This window comes from Argentina anserina, chromosome 7, assembly GCF_933775445.1.
Source record: "Argentina anserina chromosome 7, drPotAnse1.1, whole genome shotgun sequence".
Lineage (NCBI taxonomy): Eukaryota > Viridiplantae > Streptophyta > Magnoliopsida > Rosales > Rosaceae > Argentina > Argentina anserina.
The window spans coordinates 2,015,917-2,035,270 of record NC_065878.1 but is presented as its reverse complement, the minus strand read 5'-3'; the positions used below and the strand labels follow the sequence as shown (position 1 = coordinate 2,035,270).

Genomic DNA, 19,354 nt, shown 5'->3' with positions numbered 1-19,354 from the left:
CTTCGTAATTGAACAAATCATGAGCTTGTCGCATAGAACGACGAAAAACTTGTATGAGCATGTCACTTGCAACCAAGAAACTTCAATTACCATACCAACAGATCATGAGCTAGAAAACGATGTTTGGAATGTTCTAGCCACATTTTTTATGTACGCACCAAAAGCAACATACTCTTCAAGCATTCTAACATCAGCCTTGCTCCGAAGAAACTGCGGAAAGAAGAGCCAGAAGCAAGTCACGACCACAAACCCTACTGTCAACACCACCGACACCAGCGTCGGCAGCCGGAACCTACCCCTCAAGGGCTTCTTCAAAATGATCTCCACCGTCAAACACGACCCTTGCAGAACGAAGAACCACGTAACCTCCCACGTTGGCTTCACGCGCCCCTGGTAGTAGCAAATCAGCTCGTGCATGAGCCCGGACACCAAGAAGCTTCCCATTACAGCAGGGACAATAGACCATTTCCGGCCAATGAAGCCTGCAGAGAACTGGAGGACGGGTTCGTATACAGCCGGACGTAAGATACTGGTGACCATGAGGTTCCATCTTCTGCCCTAGAAGTCTTGTAATGATGTGGAGAGGTAGGGCTCATTGAAGTGGGGCTTGAGCTTCAACCCCAAAAGGGCTCTTGCCAGGACTCCTACCATGGCTAGGAGGAACTCTAGGAGGAGATATATGTAAAGGCAATGAAGGACTAAGATGAGGTTTGGATGGAAATGCTCACTATAATATAGGATTCCTATTAGAATGGCCAAAAGAAAGCCCTTGATTACATGGTTCAGGGTTGTTGATTTCGTGCTTCGGGGATGTGGAGTGTTCCCATTTTCGCCATTCAGATGGGATTGTGATAGAGAGGTGTTGGCTTTAATGTGGGTGTTTTGAGGTTTTGGAGGTGGGTCTTCTTCGATTTCGATAGGGAGGCAAGCAATGGCCACGAAGCGTCCAATGGATATTGAAGGGTCTGTAGCCAAAGGACCTTTGCCGAAGGCGAAAAGAAGAAGCTTGAAGCTGCCAAGCCATGAAATGAAGAAAGCAGTTGCACCTCCAAGATGTACAGAAGAGAGGCAAAGAGGGAGGTACAAGAAGAGAGACACAACTGGAACAACACAAAGGAGCCTGGTTTTACCTTTGGGGACTATTTTGCCAAGAGAGTAGGAATAGCATATGCACACAAATATTGAAATTAATACCTGAATGAAGTTGCCAAATTCACCTTCCATTTCTTCTCAGACCTTGATTTCTCTTTGTTTATCTGAGAAACATGGAAAGTTTTGGGGAGGAATAAGAAAGATCAAGACTCGAATTGATGGCTCATTAAACATAAATAATGAACTGGGCCGCCAAACTCTAATGGTGCTTTTGGAGTGCGATACAAGCAACATTTAATTCGATCTGGTTAACAAAAAGCTATAACTAGGTTCTTGTTTCAGGATGAAATAATTGTGTATTATTGAATGATATGGGGGCCTATATATAGGCATTACAAAACCACAATCCCGTAGAATTCGGAGTCCTAATCTATTACGGAGATGCTAATCTATCTCCTAACAGGAAACCTATTAGGCTAAGACACACACAAGGGTAGAATAGTAATTCTCCCGGAACACTTCCCCTTGTGTCGCATGTCTAGGTTGCATGCCTAGGTTGCATGGTGCACATATCGTTGCCTCGGTAAAAACCTTGTCAAGCAAAATAAAAACCTCTTGGGTAAAAACAAAAGCTTGATCGAAGGGAAAAAGAGCACAACGCACCGTCTACATTTGATAGCATCATGTGAGGTAGACTCCCCCTGAACTCTACGAAACAACTCCCCCTGATTAGTGTCATAATCATGGAGTACAAAGAACAACGTATACAACGTTCATTACATGCTTCTCAAACGTAGTCTTGGGCCAATGATTAATCATTAATCTAGCCACACATCCTTAGATCTCACATGCTATACTTAGCCAAACTTAGATCTTAGGAAACAAGATTGCATAACAACTCAAAACAAGAGTTTGCAATGAAAATCAGATTCTCGGGTAGAATGACCTTCACTCAATTAAACGGCCATAACTTCTTCGTCAAAATAGGTATCAGCGAACCGTAAAATGTTCTGAAAAGTAGACACCCGTGTCTTTCCAGTGACATAAGGTTCACAACCTCATCCGATCGGAGCAGTTCACAATGCTCTGTCGAAGTTGACTGACTTGCAAATTTCTGGACAGGACTATCCTACTTTGCTAAAACGGCAATAACTCACTCAATATGATAGCTATGAACTAAAGGTTAATGTCCCTTCAAAGTAGACACATAGGCCTTTCCAACGGTACTAATTTCACCATATTTCATTGAGCGAGCTGTCCTGTAGGTCTCGTTGAAGTTGACCTACGAAACTGGACAGATTCTGATTTGTCACATTTAATGTGTCTTTCGCGAAAAGAATGGGGGAATGGACCAATGAAGGACTGATTTTGGTCCAAGACGGAACCGTACGCATCCTCTACGCTACCAGTGTCGACTGCTACACCAAGGCGTACGTTGATGTTGCTAGAGCTGCTGGCGGCGTTGGTGTGGATAGGATTTGTGTTGGTTCACTAAGTGTAGAACTAAACCCATGTCAAAGAAGCAATGCAAGTCCAATGACAATGCATAGGCGCATAGTTAATCACGTCATAATGAAAACAATAGTGTCCCAACAACACTAGCATGCATGAATGTATAGCTCATTGAATCTCTTCATCATCTATACTTAGACGGAATAGAGAATCAAGAATTAGCTTCATATGAACACATATGGGTATGAGTTCTTGCAACCGATTGTACTACGTTCTCTCGAACGTCGCAATCTGATTACATAAACTCTCCGTGGTCTGGAGGCATTTAAAGTCCCTCGGGCACTCTCATATCTGCGTCAAGATCCATTTACAGATATTCTATGACCACTATCATATGCTGCAAATCAGTTTTCATGGACACTACTACTGATCAAGTAGCGGAAAGCAATTATGTCCATAACGAGAGAATATAACTCATCGTACTCAATACTAGGATAATGAGACAATCTTTGCGCCATAAGTCCTGCGTATATCGCATGACTTCATCTTTCTCATGACACTTACGAACAACGACCAACATAACAAGTCTAGTTCAGCCTGTATTGATTCTTTCCACTTCGGTCAAGTTGCTCATCGTTGATGCTTTACAACGGAATAAGAGCATAAGCGAATACATCATCAATCATGGGAGATCAATACATTAAACACACGCGCGCACTATATACGATCAATTCGTGAGAGTTCTATTCTTCTCTAACATCAACAAAATGAGTCTGTAGCGTCCCACAGAAACTTAGTTGATACACATGTTTAGAGGATATCTCTTGATGATGGGCGAAATACTTGTGCCTACGCACTTCGCTTCTTTCTAGATTTGATTCTAGAGAATAATGGTCTCCCCCTCATCTAGGCAGGAGCCAAGACCGAAGCTATGACCCTTACTAGTCCATCTTTACGTTTGCCGCCCTTGTTTTGTGGTGCAATGCCACGGGCGCCGACAACACCACAGCGTACGATGGTGCCATCGCCGGCTTCCTTCCCACTGTCAGGGATGGTGCCAACGGTGCTAGGACCAGGTCATATGAAATTCTCTCATATTCTGAGAGTTCCAACCTTACCGGCACATCACAGCATTTATGTGCGATCTCGTCACTTTCGCAATATCGGTAAAGTCATTGAGCATCGAATCTTTGACTTTCTAGAGGTCGATAATGCGTTGTACATTTGCTCACTTTGAGTAGTGCGGGATCTTAATGAGACATAGTGCCACACCACGTCAATTCCTGGCGTTAAAACCAGAATGAGAGCATTCCATATCTCCCCATAACGACGGGAAGTATGTCTCATCAAAGTGACCGTCTGCTAATATCGCAGGATAGAGATCAACGGTTGTAGATTGGAAATAGCGGACAAGTGTTGGTGATTCATAAATCATAACCAACCAGAATACTTAATCGTTTCAAGTAGACTCATTGAGATAACTACAATAGAGGCACATAAACAACTTTAACCAAATATGCGTTTAAGGAAAAGAACGTTGGGATCGTATCCAGTAACCATCTGGTACGCACTAAACGCTTGGCAAGTTGTGGGTCTAAAACGAATAAGTGTCGCTGCATGCAACATCATTACATATCTCCATGCAAAAATCGGCAGGTTAGTACCCATAACCAAGTCCGAGCTCTGCTAGATCGTGCAGTGAATGAACATGAGGAATACTATGTTCAACGACGATCCCAGTAGATATGCAAAACGAAATCATCAAAGTCGTGGAGGTGAACTCTCCAACGGTATCCAATCAAATAGATTTGAGAGGATGGGAAGGGTGGTGAGCCCTTAGTATGATGATCATAGCTAAAAACTTTAGCGAATGCAGCGTTTCTTGTGGAAAGCAAAGCGACGTGTGACCAACGCGTCGATGCTCTTAACCTATACCATAAAAATACCGAAAAATGTCCGTATTCGGTTGGATAGGGTCCACTAATGTCACCTTAAATACTTTGTAAGAATGGAATGTTCTCGGTTGGAGCCGTAGCAAATAAGGACTTCATTGAAATCTAGCAAAAGAACAAGCTTTGCAAAATGAGCGATTGGCATCAGAGATTGTCATGGAGGCATTAGAAGACACGGGAGGCATCACAAGCTCTTGTGAAGGAGGGGATGCCGCCACCGACGGCCTTAATGCCATGGAGCCGCCGAAATAGGCAGGCTCGGCCTCACCGTGCATGGCACGGATAGGCTCGGCCTCACCGTGTGGAGCATGGGTTAGGTGGTCCTCCAATCGCTTCGTGAACATGAAAAATAGATGATAATGTGAATTTCAAAGAACTCGAATCATCATATCTTGTTCAAAATGACCAAAAAACGATCATGTCAAAACCGAGAAGACAGTAAAAACGAACCCATGATTCAAAGAATCTTGAGTTACATAAAGCTACTGCTGCAGGCAAGCAAAACGATGTCTGCAGGCTAACAAAGCTACTGTCGAAGCTTGAAAAAGATACTGTCAATGAAATCTGACAGATTTATTCCTCTCCATTCTTAACACAAATATCAAGATGAAAATCCATCATTGGCATGTATGGCTTTTAAAACTTAGCAAGGCACGAAGATATAGAACACAATCTCCGCACGAGATCCGTAAAACAACTACCTGCGCCGTAGGACAGTGTGGGTGGTTACGCAATTAGCAAGACACTCGATTTCACGGCGGGACATTCTCAAAATGAAGATTAAGAGAGTCAACGACGCGGTGAACTTCTCTACATAATACGCCGTAAGATATTGTAAGAGAGGGGATTGAAACAAATGACAATCCCATCGAATGTATCACATGGCAATAGAACTACATTCTTCAACTCAAGAGTTGGAAAAACATGGTATTGGAGCAGTTGAATACCAAACAATTTGGGTGGTAAAAACCATTCAATTGGTGCGGGTGGTCACCAATAATAATAAAATCATTTGAGCTATGAAACGACTTGGAGAAAACCGGAAAATTAACCGGAAAACCATGTCAAATTAACTCAAAACCGGGTGAATTTTGGACTAGGAAAACATGGCAGCAAGAACTGCTGAGATATGCCAGAAAAATGACGAGAAACGACGAAAAAAAAAACGTCGGAAAAACTCGTCGGAAGCCGGCGGCACCGATTGCCGGAAATCCGGCCGGCAGTGGCCGGACCTGGCCGGTATTGAGGCCATAACTTCAGGTCCGACAGGAAACGCCGTCCGGAACCGGATGGCGGTGCCGGAAACGCCAGAATATGGCCGGAAGGCGGCGAATACGCCGGTAAAACGTCAAAAAACGTTCCGGAAACGCCGGAACAGTAACCGGGAAAAACGACGTCAATTTTGACGTTCCGAGGTCCGTTTTCCAAATTTCAAAGTCCAAAATCACAATGTAGTGCTATTGGGGTCCCATGTAACCCAAAAGCGGCCAATTTAAAAACCACGTGAGTTGCAACGTTGACCATGCATGCTAAGCCAAGGCAAATAAAATTCTCACGAGTCAATCTTGTAAACAAGATATACGAGAGATTTTAAAGAATATGCCAATATTTAATACAACACAAACAAGCTTCCAATTCCAATAGACGACTTAAGCTAAAGTCGAGCAATAATCATGGCAATGCCAATGTCATACTTGAAAAATAGTAAGGAGAAGACATAGTCAAAATAGATTGACTAATCAAAAGTCTGTAGCAACAAAATCTTGCATATCTGATTGGGCGGAGCCTTAGCCTGAGGCTCAAAAATGTGCTTACTTGAGAATGGAAGAATGTTACGTTTCCATCTCCAAAATTCCCTCGAGAAATAGATACAGGTGCCAATAAATGACATGTGTTTCTCGGATGTGGAGCATGTTTCAAGGTCAACTCTGGTAATACGTCGTCATAGACGTTCATTAAATCACTTTTAAGTGTGTCCCATAGAATTCGTTATTTTTGGGATCTTTTTGTCAGCAAATAGTGCTGCATCAGAGTAATGAATCAACTCAAATAAATGAGTACGTAGACCTTGAGATTATCGTTTATAGACATGAGTTTAAGAAACTCAAACATTCAAATAACAGTCGCGATGGCGACGCATCCATAAAAAACGAGGGTTGTATAGGTTTTGAATAATCGAAACTATTCAAGTATGTAACCGGAATTAGAAGGGTTGTGATGTATATGGTCACAAAATAATCGATGCATATCGGCGATTCTCATGATCGCACCCAAAACAGCGGTGCACTCAGGCGACCACACGAAATCGATATCTTCCTTTTTAAATAATAACGTGACTCCCCCAGGACCGTCACACGAAAAACGTCGACTAAGAGGGGAATCATATCCCTCTTTGGTCTCATCGGCGTTATAAGAAAGGCCGGAAAAGAAGACATGAAAAAGGCTAATAGCGCCCGATAATTTATATATATATCTTCAAAAGCAGCAACTTTAAGAAAAACATACTTGTTGGTCTGCCAAATAGACCGCATATAAGTAAATTGCTCTGCAAATCGATCGTCATGCATGAAGTTGCTTGTTGAATTCCTTTTTCGATCTTCGTCCGATGACATAAAAATCTTGGGAGGATACGATCAGAATCGTATGTAGATGGCAAAAGTATCGTTCATCTCGGCATGAATGTCATCACCATAGTACGACGAGTAATCACTTTTCCTATGCAAGCACGCGAAACATAGTTAGAAAACGAAAACGTGCAAATAAATGATTTAATAAGCAATAGGAAAAGAAAAAGGAAAAAGGAGAAATAGTTTAAAGGCCCAAAAGGGTAGAGAAGACGGGAGTAGCTTCTCTTGAGCGAAGAGTTTGCTTGTGCAGTTCGAGTTCATTGCGTATATATGCGGGAGGAGCAATTTTGAATCCTCTGATGCGGGGTTTTTCAGGGCAAAAAGATGTTTTTGCGGAGCGAATGCGGAGGATACCCTGCGGGGCTGCGGAGGCTGCGTGCAGGGGCAGCAGGGGGGTCGCAGGGGCTGCAGGGCAGCAGGGGCCACATGGCAGAATCTGCGTGCGGGGCTGGCTGCGTGCGGGGCTGCATGCGGCTGCGATGCGGGGGCAGCAGGGGTGCGTGCAGGGCTGCGTGCGTGCGGGGCTGCAGGGGCAGCATGCAGGGGCTGCGCCGACGAGGAGATGCCGGAGGCCGGAGACGACGGTGGCCGGCGGTGGAGAAGAGAAAAAATTTCTAGGGCTCTAAAAGTTCAGGGTTTTAGGGCAACGTGCTGATAACGTGTTTCAGGATGAAATAATTGTGTATTATTGAATGATATGGGGGCCTATATATAGGCATTACAAAACCACAATCCCGTAGGATTCGGAGTCCTAATCTATTACGGAGATGCTAATATATCTCCTAACAGGAAACCTATTAGGCTAAGACACACACAAGGGTAGAATATTAATTCTTCCGGAACAGTTCTTGGGTTATTGACTATTGACAACATTTAATTATTTGATTTAATTTCGTGCAAGAAAGTGATCTTCAGTTTGTTGGTTATTGACCTCTGACTCCATTTTTGGATCACACAAATGGGCATTTCTTGGATTTTTATAATCTTGCAGCAAGTTTGAAATTTCTTGGGGCTTCTCAAATTTCTTTGCATTTTGAAGCTTTTGTCTGTCTAACAAATTAACCAAATAAAGAAATTCGATAGTTAGGTGCCCGGTCCTTCTCCTACCTATTAATTCAAGATTTTTTAAGATTTTAAATGAGAGATCCTATTGAGATTCAGTTCAGGTTTTTTTAATCGAAGATTCAATTTAGATTGTACAAGTACATTTGGACCTCGAGCTAGATAAAATGTACTAGATTTGTCAAGTAAATGATTTTTTCCCTCTATATTATAAAGTTTTCTTATCAAACTCTCTCTCTCTCTCTCTCTCTCTCTTTTCAAAAGTAGTTTACTATGGTTAAACCCGCATATAATTTTACTAGTAACATAACAATATATATATAGCAATACTAAGATCATTTTACCAATATACGGTACTAATTCAAGAACACAATCTTTTTTTTTGAAAGGATTTCTAAATTACAAAACATAGTATTGTATTACTATTGATAAAATATTAAGCTAAATTTAAAAATAAAAAAAGATCGAAGAAAATATACTGTAGGGTTAAAAGGAAGGAGAAGAAAATAGAAAAAGGCTTCTTAAATCTTTTATAGTGTTGCCCATCGATTTCATTCAATTACGAACTGCCACTGGACCTAAAACTAATAACAAGGTATGGCTTTTCGACATTCTACGATCTCACCATCCTCAGTCTTCACATACTCAGCCCAGTGGCGGATCCATGACTAAAATGATGCATGGGCTTACATATTAGTATAATTTTTTTAATTAAAATTAATATAGCAAGTATTTCTCGTGAACACTTTGCACAACATGAGATACAATACAATATAAAAAGAACATAAATGAAAACTAACTAAATTTTATTCTACGTGGAACTAACTCTTCAAAATCTTTGATCACCACTTCATTATCAACAGCTTCAGCAAATTCCTTCTCAATGTGGAGTACTATGCAATCATCAAGAAATTCGTCTTCTATCTTGTTTCTGAGTTTGTTTTTTATTATGTTCATGGATGAAAAAGCTCTCTCGGTGGTAGCAGTAGAAACAGGAAGGGTCAGCACTAAACAAATCAGTCTATATATCATCGGAAAAAACTCTGACTTCCTTGTTTGGACAAGTTGCCGACATAAATCAGATATAGAATCTAAGTTATGAAATGTTGCATTCTCAACTATATCCTTCATATAATATGCACACTCTACTTCTAGAGAAAGTAAGTCATCTTGCAAAAAATCTTGAGGATAAAAGCTTTTAGCAAGAAGAAGTACCTTTTCAGTTACAAAAAGATTGAACTTATCTCGAGGATCCAAAGTCGAAGTGAGCATAAGGAGTTCACAAGACCTCTCATTGAACCTCTTGTTTAGCTCACTCAATTGATAGTCAAGTACAACATTGAATACCTCTATGCGGCAATGGTGCTCATTGGTGATAAAATTTTGTTGTTGACATGGACGACCCGTGCCATCCAAGTAACGAGCAGTCATATCAGCATATCGATGTTATGTTTCTCACAGAATGAAATAAGGGCCACCAAAAAATCATTCCAACTATCATCTCTCATATCTTGATAAAGCAATTTTGTATGTCCCACAAAATTGAATGCAGCTCGGATGTCAATAGGTTTTCGCTGTAGTGTTTGGCAAAGATGTTCAGTGACTTTCATGACTCTGTACATCAAAATCAGACAAAACACAAACTCGAAGGCTCTCATTGCTTTAAGAACACCACTAGCTTCTCCCCGAACAAGTACTTTTGCGGTCTCCATGATATTAACCAAAGTAGTAAAGGTTGAACCAAATAATTCAATGAGGCTCTTAATAGAGCGAAAATGAGAGCTCCAACGAGTACTAGATGCCCGTTGCAAGATACTTGTTTGGTTAGAACCCTTCCCTGAAACAAAATAAAAATACAGTATAATCTAACATTAGCATATATAATTAGTAGACCAGTAAGTTAATTGCATAAATATGAAATTGGGAGCTCAATGAAGTAAAAGATTTTACTTGTTTCAAGGGTACCAAGAACAACTAAATCTTGAATTTCCTCCTCTCGTGTAGATTTTAATTCACCCTTACGTTTTGCAGAGTCATTGATCGACCGAGCAAGTCTATGATCAAGAATTTAATATAAGATGAAACTATATTAAAGGTACTTGGATGCAAGGATTGGGAATGTAGAGAAGTCGAAGAAAATGTTGGAGGAAACACTCAAATGGAGGTCAAGTTATAAGCCTGAGGAAATCAGCTGGGTAAGAATTAATTCCATATGTTAGATGGTTCTCTCTGTTAATGTTTAAGTTTTACTGACTGTTTTATATGGGCAGCCTGAAGTTGCAGTCGAAGGCGAGACTGGAAAAGTTTATAGAGCTAATTTTCATGACCGTCATGGGAAGACTGTTCTAATTTTGAGACCAGCAATGCAGGTAGAGTAGATTGTTTATTGTTATCAAATTACCAAAGCCTTCACCTTTCATTATTGAATCTGGATATTAATGCTTTTACAAATGCTGCAGAACACAATGTCATTGGATAATAACATCAAGCACTTGGTGTATCTTATAGAGAATGTTGTCTTTAACCTTCCAGAGGGTCAGGAACAAATGGTTTGGTTGATAGACTTTACCGGGTGGACACTGAATACATCGGTGCCTGTTAAATCAGCACGCGATACCATCAATATTTTACAGAACCACTACCCTGAGAGGCTAGCAGTGGCATTTCTCTACAACCCTCCACGGATTTTTGAAGCATTTTGGAAGGTATGAGCCTCATTCGTCTTAGATGCTAATTTCCATAGCTCCAGTGAAAATGAAATGCAATAAGAATTAATGATTGTTTAGAGCCAGCTAACCCTGGAAAGTTTCTTACATGCTCCCAAAAAAACATATGTTAAGATGAACACAGTGCCTAAATGTGCTGTTGTGAACACTTAACAATACTGAAAAAAATGATATTTACCTCCATGAATTGCGACTTTGTGTGTTTCCAATATCTACTTATATAAGTAATAAGTTTGCTAATTACTTGCAGCTAGAGGTGGCAAATGGGCCCAAAAGCCCGAGCTCGGCCCGAACCCGGCACGTTAAAAATCGGTCCGGCACGGCCCGAGCCCATTAGCGGCCCGGCACGGCCCGAGCACGTTATTGTAACGGGCCGAGATATTTTGGCTCATGGGCCCGGCACGGCACGAGCCTGTTTTTAGCCCGGCACGACCCGAGCACGATTAATTCATGGGCCGGCCCGTTAAACACATAATTTTATATTATTTATATCAATATTTAAACAATTATTATTATTAAACTTGAATATTATACTTTTTAAATTAAAATCTACTGATTATTTCATTATTTTAACTACAATATTTCACAAATATTATCAAAATACTGAATAAAACATCATTATTTTGAGTTACGTAACATTTTAAAAATAAGATTATGAAATGTGTTGTAGTATTTTATTCATTTTACTACTCTAAATAGTTATATAAAACAAATATTCAAAGTACATAATATTTTTTATTTTAATTTTGTCATATAATACTAATGAGCCGGGCCGGCCTACTTCTTAGCCCGACACGGGCTTGGGCCGTGGGCCGGGCCGGGCTTAATGTTTAAGCAAATGGCACGGCACGATAAATAAATGAGCCGGCCCGAGCACGGTTTTGGCCCGTTTAAAATGGACCGGGCCGGGCCGGGCCGGCCCGTTTACCACCTCTAGTTGCAGCCATTCCTAGTTTACCAGCTTAACGTTTTTGAATTATCCTACTTTCGGCATTGGTTTTCTGTTGGCTCTACAATTGAATATCAAACAACCATACCGTATTGAAGTTTCTCAACAACTAAACACTGAATGTATATGATTCCGACCCAATGAAACAAAAAGCATAGATCTTTACATATATAACTAGTTAAGCACTGTCAGACCAAGATACTCAGATAATAATCCAATGGAGTAAAGCAAAGTGAGGGACTGAGGGTCACTTGTGATACTGAGGATGATGAATCGATGATCCCACCTGTGATACTCATCTGGAAATCTATGGGAGTTGGAACCAATTTGGAATGTTAAGGAAACCCTATAAATCAAAGTTTGGGATATAGTAATTCGAATTTGGGGAAGCTTGAAGAACCGGGGAAGCTTGAAGCTGTGTTTGGGTGAAAAGTCAAGACTTGATATTTATGAGCTCCAATTAAATCACAGCCATGTTGGGATTCAATTAAAGAACATAAGTAGACTAGTATTTTTTTTTGCTCTAAATTTTCGCATGGGCTTCAGCCCAGGTAAGCCCTGGGCTGGATCCGCCACTGACTCAGCCTTGAACTCCTCATCAACAGCAGCAGCAACATCATCCGCGGTGGCGGCATTTTTTTGATCTCCTTAAAAGTAGATATGTAGGATCTCCGAGCTGCAGAACTACCAGCGGCAATGAAGATGTCTTGCTCGAGGAGGCGTGCCTAGGAATCAGCATCGTCAGCGGACAAGGTGCTCGATAATCCTCTTCGTTGAGGTCTAAAGTCTCTTTCACCTGAAGCTATCAATGGCAGTGTTCCCTCTCGGTTTGGGGTTTCTCACCAGAAACTGAATCTCCAACCAAAGAGTGAGCCTGGAGGCAACTCATGCAAGTGTTGGGGTTGTTGAGGAATGAGTGGATCGACGGGAGAGGTCTGGCGCCTGAGGCAACAGGGACTAGACCACCTGTTTCATCGATTTTATGCCATTTTTTTTTGGTGATGCGACTCGAGATTTCCAAGGCATCGGGTTTTCTTGTTCGTCGGCGCTGATCCGATTTGGATCTATCAAAGGCCACAACGGTGTGATCTGGAGGTGGTAATGGTCTGGAGGAGGTGACTACCTAGAGGCGGTGTCGCTGAGGAGAGGAGGTTGATGCAAGGCTTGCTGGAATGCCAAGATGGGTACTCATAGCAGTTTTCGGGGCGGCCCATTGAAATTTTTGTAAATATATAACTTGTAATAATGTGTTCATGTATGTTTGGGCACCAAGGTTTTTTTTGTCACGGCGCAAGCAGTAGCATACCAGCAGAATGTGAAATTGGGCACCCGTCACACTACCCGCCACACTATCTGTTACATTACCCGTCACAGAACAATGTTAGTGTGATTGATAGTGTAACTGGTAGTGTGGCTGGTAATGTGACTATTTGTCTACCTATCACACTACCAGTGTGACTAGTAGTGTAGCTGATGAATTTTTTGTGTGACTGATGGTATGGTATTTTGTACAACAATATCAGTGTCAACATTTGGATCGTATTAGTTGATTTGAAAAGTTCAAGATCACATAATAATAAATAAATGTTTGTTTTTTCTAGTCATTTTTCTTCTTTTTCTTCTTTTCGCATAGTCACACATTGTAGTGTGATATGCAGTGTGATAGGTAGTGTGACCGGTATTGTGGTTGGTAGTGTGATAGGTAGTGTGATAAGTAGTGTCACATGTAGTATGACATACCAAGAAAAATGTCTAAATATGCGAAATTATGTTAAAATTCAAAGAGGATTGGTATGTGTATGCTAAGAATGAAGAAAATAACTAGAATTAAAGAATCTTGGGCTCTGGTTTTGCCAAAATAGCTTAGAGCACCACCATAGAAGACAACAGCCCCTTGCGAGAGTTGCTACGCCTTGTACGGTGGTCGGTTCGAACTAGGTAGGTATCAAATAAAAGAGGAGAGAGAGAGAGATCTTTCCACAGTACCAACCACACTCAAATCCATTACCGGATGACAACGTTATGGCCGGATTTAGAAGAAGAAGAAGGGAAAAAGAGAAGAGAAAGAATATAGGAAAAGGGCAAAACAATCCGGAAAATATTAAAGCAGTTTTCTCTTCCGGATTGTTGTGCGGTTGTGCCATTTCCTACATTCTTTCTCCTTTGGTTTTTGTAAATTTACTATTTCTGTTTTACCCTCAAACAAAATGAAAGCAGCTAAAATACACCGATTGTTCTTGATGTTCCTATCGGAAGAGAAGAGCTACAATTCCATATCCTTATCTTTTGTCATGCTTTCAATTAAAGGACCATCTCTTTAAAATAATCCCAGATAATTATTGGTCATCTTAATTTTCATCTTGCATGAGAAGCTAGGGTTCTTATTTTCCAAAGCAAATTTCGTAGATGTCTGCCAAAATCTGTTTGAAAACTTGCTCTTGGCAATCAAAATCATCAATACTATTTAATGCTGTAGTAGGATGCAAGCCAAATAATTAACCATTTCCCATTAAACTTATCCATATCAAAGCTTTGAATAACTACACGCATAAGGACTTGGGATTAATTTGCAATGCACCCAGTATTTCAAAATTAGGCCAAGAACTTGATAAGAATGAAATATATTAAACCCAGAAGTTTTAGTTTATGCAAGCGTAGATACAGAGGTTGGGCTTAGTAATAATCAAGATGAGTGAATGAGATCTCTTTGGTTTATCTATTAAGTTGAAATTAAGAAAATGAATTCATAATAAAAATCGGTTACGAAAGAACTTGATGAAGTCTCAATGTAGGTGATGTGTTAGAGGGTAAAACAGAAAAACTAAATGTACAAAAAAAAAAAAATCAAAGGAGGTATACTAAGTTATTGGAGATGTGCAAATGAAACCCTCCCCCCTGGTGAAATTCGGGGGCTCTAGCCCTGCTCTAACCACAAACCTTTTTCAAGGGTTAAATTATTAATCAAATTTCGTTGATTTTACCTAGACCAAGTTAACAAAATGGAACATGTGACAAAATTTATTTACCATCCCATCATTCCCATGAGTTGGATTTTGGCAGCAAATTTATATCAATTTTGTTGGGTGAGAGTGACTCGATAAAACCTTTATGAGTAATAATATTATTTACCCATATTTTGCCCCTAGACTGTTCTGCCCTCAATGCTGTGTGGTGTGTGACGCTTTTGACCCTCAGTGTTCTTACTTTCGCAAACAGTCTCGGCTTCGAAATAGAGCGAGAGAGAGAGAGAGAGAGAGAGAGAGAGAGTATCCACTTGGGTGTAAAGCTCCGACCTTGTGTTGCTCAGGTATTCGTTTCTCTGGTCTGTTTAGTTTATATTCAGTTCGATTCTATGCGTTTGTTTTGAGTTTGCTCACTTGTTGTGGGACTTTTGTATCCTCGTTGATTATTGTCGTGGCAAGTTTCTGGATGAAGTTTGAACGGTTTATGAATGCTCCATGTTATATTTCAGTGAATGCTGCATTAGTGAATTTGTTTTTCATCATTAATTGATTACTATTTGCAGGCTTTGAATTTGGTTGGAGTTGATCAAATTTAGTGCCTTTTAGGATTTTGATTTGATATTTTGCTACTGTATTGCTAAGCTCTAGAACTAGAATACATTTCCATTTTCTTCTAAAATAGAATAATTTTTTTGATTTTCTGAAACCTGAGGATAGACCAAGTAACAATATAAACTATGCCTTGAATCTAAGTTCTTGACAAGTAGGTGTTTGGGAAACTGTAATCTGTGTGCTATGCCATACACGTTTTTTGGTTTTAAGTCTTTTAACCTTCAGGGTTATTATTAGTGAATCAATTAAGACAACCGAAGCTGAAACTGTGAACTCGTCTAAGTATGAGGCAAAAATTAAGCAATGTTTATTTGTAATCAATGAGTGCATTGCTAAACTTCCAGACAGTTTCATAGTATGTATAGAAACCTAGCTAGTCGATACGCTGGAGTCTAGGCAATTACCTATCCATCTCATTTTAGGCAGAGACGGGCATTTGCTAAATGTAACTTCTAGCTTTTTAGGCTCAAAAGTCGATTTTTCCAGTTGATATACTGATTATAAGATACTTGCACTCGTTGCTCAGTTGTAATCCATTATTATTATCCTTTACCTATGCAAATGCGACATAAATCAAAATGTTGAGATTTATCAATGACTTGTATTTGGAAATGATTGAGCTTGTCAATAATCCAGATATGGGTGTCGTAGTTTATGTTCACATGTCATTAAACGGCTTCAATTTAGTTTCTAAGACTACTTAAAGAAATTTAGGCTAATTAAGTGTAGGTCTTTTCAAAAAGAAAAGAATAGCCAAGTAGTGGCAGAAGAATCTATTGTACTTGGTTAAGAACGTGGGAATAGTTGAAAATTGTTTTCACCTTTGAATTTGAAAATAACCAAGGGAGGTGCTATTTTTCATCTTCTTCTTGTCTGCCACCTTCATGAATCATCAGGAGTGCTAACATCTATCTATGTCAGTCAGTTTTCTTTTCTTAAATTCTAATTTAGTATGAAGAGAGAGGTTTTCTCTATGTCAACTTACTTTTAGTTAAAAAAAAACCCTAGAAATTGAAATGCAGAGGTAACTGGTAGCAGTTTTAACAATATGATAGTGCGCTGCAAGCATCTGTATGTTTGTCTACATGTATTTTCATTTTTATGTGTTTATGGGAATGTTGGCCTGCAAGCAGTTTTCTTCAGTAGTCTTCACATTCAGAAAGAGTTTATTATATCGTTATATCTGAAATGAATTTATAGTTGTTTGGTAAATGGTTGATATTACGGTGACTTTTGAAAGTTAAAATGGTCAACTTATTGTGCCTACCATATGCCTTCTTTAGGAGTGTTGATATATTAATGTTGCCGGCCTTTACTTGTGAATGATCACCTAATGGGTTAGTGAAACAACACATTGATATGCAGGATCCTGGCTTTTTGTTAATGAGTTACCAAGTAAAATGGCATCAAGTTATGTTTTGAACATGGTGAATTCATACGTTGGATTGTGTGGCAACAACTTTAGATTCTCCCTCCTCCAGAACTGTTGGTTTTGGAGCTCCAATCGGCAGTAAGCTACTTATTTTTGCACCTGACTTTATGAGATGTTCTTTTTATTAATTAAAAATATTCTGCAATAAATCTTAGGAAAAGATCTTTGTTTTTTGGCCTTTCTCTTGCAGGGCATATATTTGTAGAAGTACTTCTTTTTGCAGTTATCTTTTTCTACACTCCCAGAAAAGTCACAAGCCCCTGAAGAAGCCTTTAAGAAAGAATGTTTGTGTATACTTCTATGCTAGCACACACTCAATCCATTGGACTGCTTTTCAATCTCATGACTCAACAAAAAGGGGTCTTAAGAGCTGAGGCATTGTTGTAATTGATATACTTCCTAGTGTGTTTTAAGAGAATATATCTGCGTGTCCAATATAGATTTTAACTTTTGTCTCAACGGATATAGCTTCTACTGATGCCACTATTTGCATACCACTGCATATGAACTTGCTAATTGTCGAACTATGATTAATTTCTTCTAATTCTTGTGCTCTTTGGACGTCTATCCTGGATTCTTAACTGAACTTTACTATGTATTCCCACATGTAGGAAATCGATGATCTATGCGAGGAATGTGTTCCTGAAAGAAAAGAAATAATAAATGTAGTACTAGTAATGGTCTCTCTCTCTCTCCCTAATGAAAGTAAGACTACAATTTCTATACTGAACTTTGATGATTTGTACTGTCCTGGTCTTATCATATATGGAATTTCTGCCTGCTTAAAACATTACACGAAAATTTATGTTTAGATTTATACGTTAAGTGATTTTTGTTTCCTCTTTTTTAAGGATGAAGGAGCCAGTTGGGATGAGATCCGAAACGGTCTTTATCTTTCTAGAGCACAATTGTGTACTTTCAAGCATAATGACATGGAATCATTAAGGAATACTTGAGGAAATCACTGTACATGAAGCGCAATCAGGTTGAGAAACTATGCTGCTACATTGTGGTTGAAGCTGTGTTCCAGGTATATATGCTATGCATTACATCCGATATTTATATGTTTTTGGCATGTTTTGAATTCTTTAAAGGTACAACTCAGCATCATCCAGTTTCCTTCTAGAGGTTGCTAACACTATGCAAAATAAATGTGAGACTTCCGTCTCTACATGAATTGCTATTATCAGCAGAATGACAATTGTTGTCAAGTACCAGACCTTGCTGTGAAAGTAGAAAGTCGACAGAACCCTTCCATCATTTCGTAGTTGCCACAATGCGATCTTAGAAAATTGATAGGCGTATTGGCTTGTTTTTCATGCACTCTATTACGTCTCTCTGGTGGCTGGTATTACCTATGCTATAGATATTTTATTACTTTGACTGCTGTGGATGGAAGTTTTACTAAAACAGAATGAGACCTCTTCTCTATAGATCTTCCTGAGCTGTCACATTATAACATACAGTTGCACCTCATGCCCTTCTTATAATAAAGAAGTTAAATAATTACTTGACTCGAAGGCATTGAATCATTATCTTTTATCCTAAAATTTGCAGAATTCTGGCCAAATAGCCCCCTGGGATGAAATTGTTATATGAGAGCAACTGATTTGGTTTGTAACAGCCAGACGAGGTCTGACCAAATTTCTCTGGGTTTTGGTATTTCTCAAACAACCTTATGGGAATCAAAAAATCATGTTTGGATTCCCATTCAGTTTTTGACTTTCCGGTGGTCTGATAAATGCAGTTTGAGAAGATAGATATTATTTTGCTGCATTGGGACAAATTTTGGTCACAGAAGGATGATACTGCGCTGGAAATGCTAGAAGGTTACTGATCACCAAGCAATCCAGAATCACCTATTGTGTTTCTCAAACTACAGAAGTCAACAGGTTCTGTGAAGTGTGGAGAGTGGCCTGCAACACCTCGACGATATTGCTTATTGTGTAAAATAATAGTTTTATCTTGTTTAACCTAAGCTGAATCTTTTCCTGTTGTAACTATATATTTTTGTTGTGTTTTGCAGTTGTTAAAGGATCATCCAGTTCTTGTGGTGGTGTCCAAAAGGTCCGCACTTGATAAATGTCGTATGCATTTGTATCTGCTTCCCAATCAGAACCTGATCTTCTCAAGGCTCCAATTCACTGAATACGGGTTGCAGAGTCGGTGCTGAAGATCATGTATGACTGGTGTCTGGTGAATGTCTAATTTTCCTGCCGGCTGAAGCACATCTACCATCTTTATGAAACCCTTCGGTTGGTGAGCAATCTTGCAATGCGATAGTGATATGATTTCTTCAAAATATGCAATTGCTGTTTAACATGAGGTCGGTATTGTGTTTTGGCCACTGCGTATACATGTGATCAAGATCAACGTTTTAGAACAAATACATGATTGATTGTTCAAAAAACTGTCATGTCACCACAGTTGTTCTTGAATCTTGGTGCCTTGAAACTTTCTTTAATTTTTCATCACAGAAAATGGTAT

The 19,354-nt window shown here is 39.6% G+C and overlaps 2 protein-coding genes and 1 pseudogene across 2 annotated transcripts; 2 read left to right on the top strand and 1 right to left on the bottom strand.

The window, feature by feature from the left end:
* Nucleotides 1-94: 94 nt before the first annotated feature.
* Nucleotides 95-1,297, bottom strand: LOC126802291 (probable long-chain-alcohol O-fatty-acyltransferase 1). Its single transcript, XM_050529898.1, has one exon. The coding sequence runs from the start codon at nucleotides 1,222-1,224 to the stop codon at nucleotides 559-561; it is 666 nt and encodes a 221-aa protein (XP_050385855.1). The 5' UTR covers nucleotides 1,225-1,297; the 3' UTR covers nucleotides 95-558.
* An 8,987-nt stretch (nucleotides 1,298-10,284) lies between these two features.
* LOC126802290 (phosphatidylinositol transfer protein PDR16-like) lies at nucleotides 10,285-11,156 on the top strand. The gene is made up of 3 exons (XM_050529897.1): nucleotides 10,285-10,380; nucleotides 10,456-10,554; nucleotides 10,645-11,156. Exons 1-3 carry the CDS (start codon nucleotides 10,324-10,326, stop codon nucleotides 10,894-10,896), a joined length of 408 nt encoding a protein of 135 aa, XP_050385854.1. The 5' UTR covers nucleotides 10,285-10,323; the 3' UTR covers nucleotides 10,897-11,156.
* Nucleotides 11,157-15,105: 3,949 nt separating this feature from the next.
* LOC126802289 (long chain base biosynthesis protein 1-like) lies at nucleotides 15,106-19,339 on the top strand (annotated as a pseudogene).
* The last annotated feature ends 15 nt before the right edge of the window (nucleotides 19,340-19,354 follow it).

Bases quoted from the DNA above. Each gene is read 5' to 3' on its own strand.
- LOC126802290 (XM_050529897.1), top strand. From the start codon at position 10,324: ATGTTGGAGGAAACACTCAAATGGAGGTCAAGTTATAAGCCTGAGGAA. The intron at 10,381-10,455 runs GTAAGAATTAAT...TTATATGGGCAG, and splicing joins AGCCTGAGGAAATCAGCTGG to CCTGAAGTTGCAGTCGAAGG. The intron at 10,555-10,644 runs GTAGAGTAGATT...CAAATGCTGCAG, and splicing joins TTTTGAGACCAGCAATGCAG to AACACAATGTCATTGGATAA.
- LOC126802291 (XM_050529898.1), bottom strand. From the start codon at position 1,224: ATGGAAGGTGAATTTGGCAACTTCATTCAGGTATTAATTTCAATATTT.